The sequence below is a fragment of the Vipera ursinii genome (genome assembly GCF_947247035.1).
Source record: "Vipera ursinii genome assembly, chromosome: 13".
NCBI lineage: Eukaryota > Metazoa > Chordata > Lepidosauria > Squamata > Viperidae > Vipera > Vipera ursinii.
The window spans coordinates 9,661,667-9,674,905 of NC_139526.1; the positions used below are offsets into that span (position 1 = coordinate 9,661,667).

General features: G+C 43.5%; 1 protein-coding gene across 1 annotated transcript in view; it reads right to left on the bottom strand.

Annotated features, from left to right (window-relative positions):
* LOC310646170 (syntaxin-binding protein 4-like) overlaps positions 1-9,566 on the bottom strand; it is a gene marked incomplete at both ends in the record, with an annotated part of 90,920 nt that extends 81,354 nt beyond the window's left edge. Inside the window, one exon of the mRNA XM_083372430.1 lies at positions 9,502-9,566. Coding sequence (XP_083228556.1) covers positions 9,502-9,566 — 65 coding nt within the window. The remainder of the gene's footprint in view (positions 1-9,501) is intronic.
* Positions 9,567-13,239: the final 3,673 nt, after the last annotated feature.

Genomic DNA, 13,239 nt, shown 5'->3' on the forward strand with positions numbered 1-13,239 from the left:
TTTAAGGTCAGCCAACATCAATCAGGGGCTGCCACCTGGCTGGGTAGGAAGAGTCCTAAAAAGTTGTCACTGAGAAATGAGGAAGTGGTGTTCCTTCAAATAGTAGGCATGAATTCATGCAAGATATGGGAATGAAGTCAATGAAAGATGTTCCATATTCCCTTCCTCCACTTTGTTGGTTGGTTTGCATCCAGCCTTTCTTATTTTCACAAACAACTCAAGGTGGTGAACATCTCCAACATGCCTTCCTCCTCCTATTTTCCCCACAACAACAACAACCCTGTGAGGTGAGTTGGGCTGAGAGACAGAGGGACTGGCCCAAGGTCACCCAGCTGGCTTTCATGGCTAAGGCAGGACTAGAACTCACCGCTTGACCCAAAGTCACCCAGCCAGCCTTCATGCCTAACGTGGGACTAGAACTCACCATCTCCTGGTGACTGGCCCAAAGTCATCTAAATGGCCTTCATGCCTAACATGGGACTAGAACTCATCATTTCCTGGTGATTGATCCAAAGTCACCCAGCCAGCCTTCATGCCTATCATGGGACTAGAACTCACTGTTCCCTGGTGATTGGTCCAAAGTTATCTAGCTGGCCTTCATGCCTAACATGGGACTAGAACTCACCATCTCCTGGTGACTGACCCAAAGCCCATGTTAGGCATGAAGCCACACAGTCTGCTTTCATAACTTTCACGATGGTACTACAACTCACTTTCTAGCCTGATGCTTTAACCACTAGATCACACTGATTCTCTCTCACATGGCATTCCTCCCCATCCACTTTCCTGCAGACAGTTAAATTTCCAGCTGCCAAACAGCAGTATCATATCATCTGGCTTCTCTCTCTGGCAAGTCTACAACTTAATCTGATTAACAGCCCAGAAAATGCTGGAATAGGATGATTAGAGAACTGGATGATGCAAAATAGCTGTAGCCATAGCAACGGAGAGAAAGGGCATAGCTAAAAGGTGAGCCTGGCCCAACAGGACCAAAAGCCTCCCACAGAGCAGCTGGTGTTTTGGGCACAACATCAGGAAGAGTTGCAAGGGGAAACATGACAATTCTCCAAAATTCAGTGACCGAGAATTTGCATTCCAAATAGCTTTGAAAGTTAGTATTCAAGCATTATTCAGATGGAGAAATTCATTCTTGTGTTTAGAGTTATTACATTCTTGTATTAAGAGCCATGGTGGCGCAGTGGTTAGAATGCAGTAAAGGTAAAGGTAAAGGTTCCTCTGCACATGTGTGCTAATCGTTTCCAACTCTAGGGGCCGGTGCTCATTTCCATTTCAAAGCCGAAGAGCCGGCGCTTGTCCGAGGACGTCTCCGTGATCATGTGGCCGGCATGACTAGACGCCAAAGGCGCACAGAACGCTGTTACCTTCCCACCATAGTGGTCCCTATTTTTCTACTTGCATTTTTATGTGCTTTCGAACTGCTAGGTTGGCAGAAGCTGGGATGAATAACAGGTGCTCACTCTGCTCACTCGGGATTTGACCCACCAAACTGCCGACCTTCTGATTGACAAGCTCAGCTTCCTAACCCACTGAGCCACTGCGTCCCTAGTACTGCAGGCTAAATCACTTCACTCCGGCAGTTCGATTCTGACAGGCTCAAGGTTGATTCGGCCTTCCATCCTTCTGAGGTCAGTAAAATGAGGAGCCAGATTGTTGGGGTCAATAGGCTGACTCTGTACACCGCTTAGAGAGGGCTGTAAAGCACTGTGAGGCGGTATATAAATCTAAGTACTATTGCTATGAGTTATGTGGTGGTCAAAATGGGCGAGTCTGTGTATTCCAATGTACAATCACCATCACTTCACTGAAGTGCAAGCTTCCTGGTTTCACACCCTTCTACTGAAACCCCAAAGAAGGAGAACGAGTCCAAAGAGGTCCGGCATGAAATCTGGGTTCTTCTGGTTATTATGGCAGAAGACATTTAGCTAACATGGAGAGAGTTTTTGGAAGTCAGAGATCTGACAATTTCTAGCTGGACCGTGGTGACGTGGTCTTTAAGTGAATCTGGATCCCCCATTGACGTGCTTGTTGGAAGCCACCTAGGAAAGTCACAAATGACGATCATGTGACTCCGGGATGCTGCCGCTGTTGTAAATACATGCCAGTTGCCTACGGAGATTCTCAGTCATCCAGGTCCTGGTTGTCCCAAATGTGCTTTTTCAAGAGGCAACTGGACTTTCTTGTTTTTTCTTTGAAGACGTTTCACTTCTCACCCTAGAAGCTTCAGACTGGATGGTGGGGAATGGGAGGATTTATACTCCTTGCAGACAGCTGGTCATTTGCATTCTTTTAGAGAGTCATTGAGGCCACTTGGAGGTTTAGCTGTGTCCTCAGGGTCACCTGAGTGGTGCAAGTGGGTGTGGAGCCTTCTTGGCTGCAGGATGTTTTTCTGCCCTGGGTCCCTCCACTGTTGAAGACAGGTGCAGGCTGTTGGGGATGAGTCTGCATGGCCTGCACTCCTGAAATGTACTTTTGGGATGTGCCAGTTTCCAAGCTCCTGAATTTTGATCATCTGACCATGGGGAATGCTGCGATGGTTGTAAATGCAAGGACTGGTCATAAGACACTTTTCCAGCACCATTGTACCTTCGAACACTCATTACACAAATGGTCATAAGCTGAGGACCACCATACAAGGATCAGGTACTTCCTGAAGATACTACAAGAGCGAGAGGCTTAATTTTGTGACACTCCATAGGAGAAGCAGTGGCAGAATCTGGAGGCAAACGAGGAATCAGCCTGGAATCCCTACATAGCCATAAGCAAAATAAACCCAACCTCCTTGAATTCCGTTGACCCTTATCTAACTCCAAAGAGGTGCTAATGATTAGTGGAGACGATCCCTGTGTGTAGGCATTTTAGCAATAAACCAGTTTTATTGGACCTTCACTTGTGGACCTGGTCTTTCGTGCCTGACACTTCTGGAGATCATTGTTGTTGTGGCTGCTAAAAGGTACGGGATGACATTCTCTTCTAGATTTCCACTTCTCTGAAATGGTACAGGGCAGGGGTCCCCAATCCCCAAGCTGTGGCCCACTACCAGGCCTTGAGCCGTTCAGAACCAGGCCACTGAAGTGGTAGGGAAGTGTGTACACATGAATTCCCACTTGTGCGAGCAGTGAGCGAGCATGTGCACACACGCTCTATTTGTGCAAGTGGCGTGTGCACATGCCCACCACTCACACCAAGGGAGCTGCATGCATGTGCACTTGCCTGCCACTTACACGGAATCATCCTCCCCCCCTCTTTTGCTGGTCCGTGAAGGTGGAAAGTTGGGAAACTTTCCTATGGGGTTGGACTAGAAGACCTTCAAGATCCCTTCCAGCTGATTTGAGTCCTGCAGCAGTAAAAAAAAGCAACATTAGAACATCTGGGCACCTCCATTAGTGGGCGAGGCAGAGATATTCCTGCAAAGTGCCATTAAATTGACTCTCTAGAGGAAGCATGTTAAATTTGGAGTAGAGAAATCTCTGGGCCAAAAGCTATCTTAAAGGAGAAGTTTCCAGGAAACGTTTTGTGAGCAAATTAGGGTTTGAGCCCAGGCCTTTTTTTTTAGAAAAGTTGTAAAATAGGAGTGTCCAACATTGGCAACTTTGAGACCTGTGGACTTCAACTCCCAGAATTCCCCATCCAGCCACGCTGAAGTCCACAAGTCTTAAAAGGTGCCAAGATTGGACACCTTTGCAGTTTCCTGTCTGAATGGGCTTTGTGAAACCTCATGTGCTAAGATCTTGGGAAGATTAAGAAGGCTTTAGATCGACAGTGATCCTCTTAGGTGAGGTAAACACATAGCCGCTGCAGAAGCTCTCTCTCTCTTTCTTTTCTCTTTTCCTCTCTTTCTCTTTCTTTTTCTCTTTCTCTCTCGCGCCAGATTCCTTTTCACACACACGCCCCGCAGCCTTTCCTTCTAACCTCCCCAAAGTGACTAATAAATTAATCTTTAAATCAATTACTCTGTTAGATCATATTTGTCAAAGTGATGGGGAGATATTAACTGCTAGGCCATCTGTTTGCTGATCTCTCAAGCTGGCTTGCTGGACAAAATCCTAATCAAAAGTGTAAAGATCATGAACTTTCGACTATCCAATTGTTCCAATGTAGGGCACCTTGGATTAATTGCCAGAACCGACTGACTTGAAAGATTGGGAGCTAAATCGTGTGAAGAACGGCTGCAAGAACTGGGCATGGCTAGTCTAGTGGAGAGAAGGACCAGGGGAGACAGGATAGCAGTGTGCCAAATATTTGAGGGGCTGCCACAGAGAGGAGGTGGTCAACCTATTTTCCAAAGTACCCAAAGGCCAGACTAGGAACAATGGATGGAAATTGATCAGGGAGAGATTCAAACCTAGGAATAAGAAGAAATTTCCCAACAGTGAGAACGATCAACCAATGGAACGGCTCAGCTCAGAAACTGTGGGTGCTCCATCACTGGAGGCTCTCACGAATTTACTGGACAGCGACTTGTCACGAATAGTATAGGGTCTCCTGCTTGAGCAGGGGGTTGGACTAGATGACCTAGAAGGCCCCTTCCATCTCTGTTATTCTGTATTTCGGTAAGATTGATGTCAGCCTTGCGAGGTAGACTAGACGAGAAGCACAACCAGGAGGACCAGCTCTATTTTTATCGTAACGTTACAATAACAGAATCTTGCAAATCTGAATGCTCTCTCCCCCACCCAAATTTTTACTCACTCAAAAAGTAGAGAAGATCCCTTCTGAGATCCTCTCAACACCCCATGCCTCCTTCAGACTCAAATTTCCTTTATCAAAGCATTGTCCAGGCTATTTTTTAACAATACTGATCTTTAGTTCCTTCAAATAATGTCTGAGAACTTGACTTCTTTTATGTTTTCATTGCCCCTGCTCACAACGTTCTTCAAAGCTTTAATCATCCAATCTAGGAAGATTAACCCGGTCCCTCTCTTGGTTTGTTATTCACATATCCTTTTTAATTATCAAGGCATCCAGCTGATTTCTTTCATGTGTCCAGTGTAACATCTTTTTCCATGTCCTTCTTGTGGCCTGCAATGTTTAAATCCACTTTCAAATCGAGTCTCCATCACGTCAGGTAATATTTCTTTCTCTTCCATAGCATATTTTAAACACAGTCTATCTACAGAGGCAGACACTCTTAAAATTAAGTTCGGAGTCCTTTGTTCAAAAATATCCTTCAATACATCCAATATTAAAATATTTTGCTTCATTCCGTATTTGTAAGTCAAGTTTGAGCGGTCTTTTTCTTTAACTGTAATTTCTAGTCCTGTCTGGTTCCCTGTGGTATCCAATTTTGAAAGTCTTTTCTTAAGATTTCAAAGCAAAAGCATTTCCCCACAGGATGGGCTCTTTATAAGTAAATCCAAACTCTTGTTTCAAATTCATCTGGACCCTTAGTCCAACTACAATTTTCTAAAATCAAAGTTTTGACCATCCCTGTGTGGTTTATTAAAAAAAAAGTTTGTTTATTACATTTGTTTTCCACCCCTATTGCTTCGAGGCAACTCTGGACAGTTCTTAAATTCTTAAAGTTGTATTTTTAAACTTCTAAGGATTTAAGGAAACTCGCCCAGTGCTGTAAAATAAGCAATCTTTGAAAGTGATGAGAAAAGGAATTAGGAGAACCTACTATCCTTCTGAAGGAGCTAACCACAATGGCTTTCCTTCATCTCCCAGGACTCTAGATTTTTTTGAGGTCTCCTTATGAGGACCAGCTATCTGGAACACTTGTGGGCCACCTCAAGTCTTCGTCTTACTCCGAGAGGAATTGAGAAGAACCGCTTTATTTGCCATCTCATTCGGCCATGGTCACTGATTCCATTTTTTTTTATTTCCTCAGTTCATCATTTCTTCCCGGAAGTCTGTTATACTTTTTTAAATAAATAAATAAATAAATAAATAAATCTGTTACACACCTACCGAATGGAACAATCTTCTCCCCTTATCCCAAAATATGGACAGATCCTACTCTATATGCAGAACGGCTGCCGGACTTGGGTTTGGCTCGTCTAAAGAAAAAAAGAAACAGGGGTGACAGGATAGCAGTGTTCCAGTATTTGAGGGGCTGCCACAAAGAAGAGGGTGTGTGTGTGTCAAATTATTCTCCAAAGCACCAGAGGGCAGGACGAGAAACACTGGTTGGAAACTGACCAAAGAGAGAAGCAACCTGGAATTAAGGAGAAACTTCCTAACAGTGAGGACAATTAACCAGTGGAACAGTTTGCCTTCAAAAATTGTGGGTGCTCCATCACTGGAGGTTTTTAAGAAGAAGCTAGATAATCACTTGTCTGAGATAGTATAGGTTCTGGGGGCTGGACTAGAAGATCTCCAAGGTCCCTTCCAATTCTATTCTATTCTATTCTATTCTATTCTATTCTATTCTATTCTATTCTATTCTATTCTATTCTATTCTATTCTATTCTATTCTATTCTATATCTGGTACCGAGGGCAGGATGTTAGTATGGGTGCTCTAGGCAGAGTGCACAAGACTAGTGATTTGTGGTTTTATTGAACTCCTATGCACTTTTAGTTATTGTTTTTTATTTTTGTTTTGTTTTAATCTAATTTTACATTATATATATATATATATATATATATATATATATATATATATATATATGTATGTATGTATGTATGTAAAGGTAAAGGTTCCCCCGCACATGCGTGCTAGTCGTTTCCGACTCTAGGGGCCGGTGCTCATCTCCGTTTCAAAGCCGAAGAGCCAGCGCTTGTCCGAGGACGTCTCCGTGGTCATGTGGCCGGCATGACTAGACACCAAAGGCGCACGGAATGCTGTTACCTTCCCACCATGGTGGTCCCTATTTTTCTACTTGCATTTTTACGAGCTTTCGAACTGCTAGGTTGGCAGAAGATGGGATAAGTAACAGGTGCTCACTCTGTTACGTGGCACTTGGGATTTGACCCGCTAAACTGCTGACCTTCTGATCGACGAGCTCAGCGTCCTAACCCACTGAGCCACACACACACACACACACACACACACACACACATCCACGTGCATTGGATAAATAAACCAATGCAAACAAGAAAGCTGAAGAGAACATATTCTAAAGTGACTTTCCTTTGTTGTTCAGACCACAAAGTGTGGTTAGCAAAGGAAGCTATAGATCGATATTTCTCAGCCTTGGCAACTTTTAGAGGCTTCAACTCCTACAATTCTCCAGCCAGCCAATGCTATGGACAGATAGAGCTCAATTTAAAGCCAGGGTCATCCAGATGTTATCTAGAGAACAAGCAACTGGATGCGAAATCATTAATCACAGGCAAGACAGCCAGTTGTTCATGTATACATTGGCTAACCTCATCCAATAACTCATTTCTCTTCAAATTAAAAGCAAACAGTTTTAAATATTAAACAGGCATGTACTACTCCATACACACATACTAATACTTCCTGGCCTTTGAAAAGAGGTACAAGAAAGTATAATTTACAATATAAAGAGATTGATTTCAACATCTATCTGACCTTCATGGAAAGGGATCTTACAATATATTCTGCCTGGAAATAAACAGGTACTTGCCCTAAAATTCAGAAATCAATTATTTTCCCCAAGAAATGGAATGGAACAGAACGGAACAGAACAGAAATAATTGAATGCAATAGAATAGAATAGAATAGAATAGAATAGAATAGAATAGAATAGAATAGAATAGAATAGAATAGAATAGAATAGAATGTAGAGTAAGAATAGAATAGAATGTAGAGTAAGAATAGAGTAGAGTAGAGTAGAGTGAATAGAATAGAATAGAATAGAGTAGAGTAGAGTAGAGTAGAGTAGAGTAGAGTAGAGTAGAGTAGAGTAGAATAGAACAGAACAGAAAGGAGTAGAGTAGAGTAGAGTAGAGTAGAGTAGAGTAGAGTAGAGTAGAGTAGAATAGAGTAGAATAGTTTTATTGGCCAAGTGTGATTGGACACACAAAGAATTTGTCTCCGGTGCATAAACTCTCAGTGTACATACAAACAACAAAGTAATATGATCATAAGATACCAGTAGAAAATAGTAGGAAAGATGACAAGGATAACAGTAATACAGCCATACTACATGGGTAAATATTCCTAGACAGCATTCTCTACACTTTTCTTCCTTCTTTCACAGAGATGTCCCTCTAAACATAACCAACTTACCAGCTCTTCTCCTAGCTACTAGCAATCATCTCGGTAGCTAATGGAAGCGAGCGGAACACTTGTATACAACCAGAGATCTGAGAATTCGGTCAAGGTGTATGAATTGAGGAACTAAAGCAACGCTGGCGTTGAAATCACAGGTCTCCTCTTAACGTCTACGGAGATTCTCAGCCATCCAGGTCAAGGCTGTCCCAAAGGTGCTTTTTCAAAAGGCAACTGGACGTTGTTTTTCCTTCAAGACATTTCGCTTCTCAGTTCCGGGAGCTGAAGTCAACTCTTTCTCGGTTCTGAAGAAGCTTCTGGCGTGAGAAGCGAAACATCAAGGAATAAACCAAGCCCGGTTGCCTTCTGAAAAAGCCCCTTTGGGTCTCTCCTCTTAAAGATGCTCAGGAACTTTAAAAGGGGGAGATATTGACAATCTCGGAAACTCATCAGTCTTCCCGATCAGCAGGATCACTTCCATGAGGGTAACAGTCATTCTACTTCATAATGGACTCTCCTTCCTTTCTGTCACTTTACTATCTGTTTACAATTCTCCCTGAGGATCCGTCCATGTTATCTTTGTAAAAAAAGCCCATCTTCAAAGCTTTCAAAATGTAATCCCCCCCCCGCCTCCCAATCCATGGATCACAACCCTTTAGAGTGTATTGACTTTGTAAAAGCTACCGCAAATTATAATTTACTCCCGCCAAACTGTTTTGTACGTACTGTTTTGTGAAGGGGCTATATACTCACAAAGAACGTCGCTTTGTAAATGCAACCCCTTTATTCTCTCTTTCTTTCCATCAATTATATTTAGATTATCTTACTATATAATACAAAAGAAAATAAATACAGTAGGGAAATCGGGGAGAGAAAAGAAAGAGAGGGGTGGGATAAAGAGGAGGAGGAGGAGGGGGGGAAAGCTTTGACTTCCAACGTTTTTCAGGGCAGTAAAATAGTTACGGCCTCAACTTTTTTTTGCTTTTTTGCACATTTAGTCAATAGTAGCCATTTCTATGACAACAAAGCAATCTAATCAGCAAAAGCCAAAGTCAGCATCAAAGAGCACAAAGTCTCTAGGAGCAATTTACAAGCAGGAACCAAACTAGATACATGCTCTTCTCTGATTAAAACCATTAATTTTTGCCATCTCTGCTAGCTCCATCCCTTTTTTCCATCCAGCCCCACTTTTCTCCGGCAAGTAGGGGCTTTTTTTAAAAAAAGGGGGGGGGAAGTCCTTAATCTTCACTTACTGATGTTGCAAAGATGAAGATAAAATGAAATGAAAGAAGGTATTTCTTAGAGAAAGACTCCCACACCTCTCATCCCTCAGCCCCCCCCCAGCTTTCCATATTCTCACCAATAAATGAGGGATAGTCCATCGAAACGTTCTAGGTCGCTTCCCCCTGGCTTCAAATAGGACATCCTGTCCTAAACTGGAAATCTTGAATTCTTCTTTACTCTTCCCAGCAACGGTCTGAGATCCAATCTCTCAGCTGCAACGCCATCTGTAACCCCGACATGTGGATTGGGGCGACAGGGGGTGTGGTCTTGTCCCCAGCAGATCCAAACCATCTACATGGGATCGAGCGGACTTTTTCTGGAAGGGGATCTCGGCTGAGGGCTTTAGAGCCCTGCCTTGGATCGCCTGTCCCCACGACCTTGCTGCTAACCAATGTGGATCAATGGTTTTGCTCTGGCAGCCTTTGGCACGCCCGTGTCCTAGGAACAGATGTTGTGACTCTTTAGATAATCCGAAAGATCCGTTCCCTGGAGGGCAGCGTCATCTGAAGGGCTTCCAAGGTTTCAGTACTGGGTCCACAGAGCGTGACCGAAGGATGGAAGTGGAAGGGATGGAGACAGCAAAATGCACACACACACCCCGCGCGCCTCCCTCTGTCTTCCCTTGGTTCAGGCAAAGAATCTTTTTCCAGAGTTTGGGAAAAACAGAGATGGCCACAGGTAGCGGTGCATAAATGCAGCTGGGTTTGGGGGAAATGCAGAGAAACGGCATCAGCCATTGGAAGGAGGTCTTGGGAAGCAAGCAGGGCAGGGAATGGGTGGTGGGGTGGGGTGGGGTTGGGGCTTTTTCTGGCCCCCTGATTTCCAGAAATGCAATTAGGGAAGTTGTTTCCTCCCTGCCCCCCTCCTCACAACTGGGGAATTTCCTTTACTCTGGAGCAGATCAAGCAACGAAGAATTTTAGAATTTTCCAAGGCGTGGAAACATGATACAGGTCCTGTGGTAAAAGAAGAGAAGGAGAAGGGAGATTTATGAAATTTATTCCATGAGGAGAACCACTTCCAAAAATGGCCAAAGGGCTTGAAAGCCTTCCCTTCCCTTCTTTCTCCTTCCCTTCCTCCCTTCTTCCTCTTCCCCTCAGTCCCTTCCTTCCCTCCTTCCCCACCTCACCTTCCTTCCTTCCTTCCCCACCTCCCCTTCCTTCCTTCCTTCCCAAGCAATAGCACTTAGACTTATATACCGCTTCACAGCCTTCTCTAAGCGGTTTACAGAGTCAGCCTGTTGCCCCCCAACAAACTGGGTCCTCATTTTACCCACCTCAGAAGGATGGAAGGCTGCTCAGCATCTGTATTGTAACAGCTGCACCACTTCACCTTCCTTCCTTCCTTCCTTCCTTCCTTCCTTCCTTCCTTCCTTCCCTCCTTCCTTCCTTCCTTCCTTCCTTCCTTCCTTCCTTCCTTCCTTCCTTCCTTCCTTCCCCATCTCCCTTTCCTTCCTTCCGTTACCAGCAAGCCAGTTCTGCAGAGCTAGGGTAAATCTGACCCACCCCACCCCCCAATTATCAATTTAAAGTCAACTTTAACAAAGCAGTGTGATTCAGCCCCCAAACAGATCCATACTTGGAGACATCCAGAGCATCTAAATTCGTGCTCCCGTTTCCAAATGACGTCAACCATTCAGCTTGAGAAAAAGAAATCTGTGCAATCTGGAAAGCTACGGAATTTTATCTTCGAGATCCCTAAGCATCCAACCCTGCCTTCGCGCTCCCATTGCCTACTCCTCCTCCTAAAAAGCAAGCGAGCCATTTCCCAAATAACCATTTCCCCCATCCCCCGGATTCACTCCGGTGCATTCCAAGGAAGTGTAGGCCTGAGGCGCCCCCTAGCGGTTCTTCCAAATCCCCAGCGTTGGCAGCCTCTCTCTAGTGAAAAGTACGTCTTAACTTTCTCCTTTTCCCGTTTCTATTTTCTCCGACTTTATTTGTTTGTTTGTTTGGGACATTTAGATAGCCACCCATCTTCTAATCTTTATCATTTCTTTCCCTTTTTCCTTTCTTTTTAACCCTTCCTAATTTTTTCCAAAGCTGAAAATCATTACCCTGACTTTGCCTCTTTCTGCAAAATGGCCATGTTAAGCTTCCAGTCTCTCTTTTTTTTTAAAAAAAATTCTTTATTATTATTATTTTTTCCTACATAGTTTGGCCAGCTTTATCATTTCCACAAGCTCGGTCCATTTTATAATCCAATCTTCCGCTCTGAGTATTTCATCATTCTTCTATCCGCATGCCTACAGTGATCTTGCCACTGTTACTAGATGCAATATTGATTCCCTATTTGTTTTTGTAATTCAGTGTCTGAAAGACCCAATAGGACCAATTCTAGTTTCATTATAGTGTTAATCTGCAATACACGTAGTCCTCAACTTACATGTTTAATAAAAAGAAGGACTAGGCAGAATAGCAGTGTGTCAGTATTTAAGGGCTGCCCCAAAGAGGAGGCAGTCAAGCTGTTCTCCAAAGCGCCCGAACACAGGACAAGAAGCAACGGATGGAAACTAGTCAAGGAGAGATCAAAGCTGGAACTCAGGAGAAACTTCCTGACAGTTAGAACAGTTAACCAGTGGAACAACCTGCCTCCAGAAGTGGTGAATGCTCCAACACTGGAAGTTTTTAAGAAGAGACTGGAGAGCCATTTGTCTGAAATGGTATAGGGTTTCCTGGTGTAGGGTTGGACTAGATGACCTCCAAGGTCCCTTCCAACTCTGTTATTCTGTTTAATGACTGTCTGAAGTTAACAACAGCACTGAAAAAAATGACTATTGAGTTTTGGGAAAAAATGAATACTATAGTATAATACTAAACTAAGGATTGAATTTAAGCTTTATTTATATCTTTTGCAAAAGAGGATGGAAGTCACTTTTTTAAATATAGTTTTGTTTTTTCTGCACTCCTGTGCTCTATCTTTCCCTTTATTCTTTCTACCTACCCTTTCTGACTATGTGCATTTGTTGGTTTTTATCTTTACACTTGCTATAAGGTGTGGAAGTGCCGGTTTTCAACACAATGGGTGTGAAATCCAGTCACGTACTGCAAGATATTACAAATGGCTTTCAAGGCAGCCATGTTGCTGAGTGCCTGGAGTTCTGTCAAAACTTCAAACCATTGCTAAGTGATTGGTCATAAATTGAGGATTATTCGTAAGCCATTTTCTCTTGATTCAAGAAAATAGTTCAATGCAGGGAAATTTCTTTCATGCCGGCTGGTGAAGGATAGGGTGACAGAGAGGAACCCAGTGCTTTTTTTCGACAGAGAACGAACGCAAACTTTTTGTTGAAAATGCCCAGCTGGGACCAAGGCATTTGACCTGTTCTTCCTGTTATGTACTGAGCTTTTGGGGGGGTTAATCACGTGTGCTGCTGGAGAACTAACGATTCTCCAGCAATCCAGACCAGACGTCTCCAGTCCTAGCAGCAGTTAACTTGGCGGGAATAATGGGTTCAATCTGATTGGTTGTTCATAGCATGTTGGACTATATATATTGTACAACGTTACCCCAAAGCCTCAGTACAGGTTCAGTTACAATAAAGCTATGATTCTTCAGTACGCATCTGCCTGGCGTCTTTCCTGCTCTTCAGAACCCACAACACAACACTTCCTATACCACTCACGATGGCTCCCGGTGTTGTTGCACACCTAGTTGTAGTAGAAACAACAAATTTCTCCTTGGTTTCCAGCAGTTGTCTTCTTGGCCAAGAATGTAGCTTGAGAAATCGCGTAAGCCAGTAAATCCACCGGTAAGATAGAAAATCAGTTAAACAGGTATTTTTTATCCCTAATGAGGAAAAAAAACCAAAACAT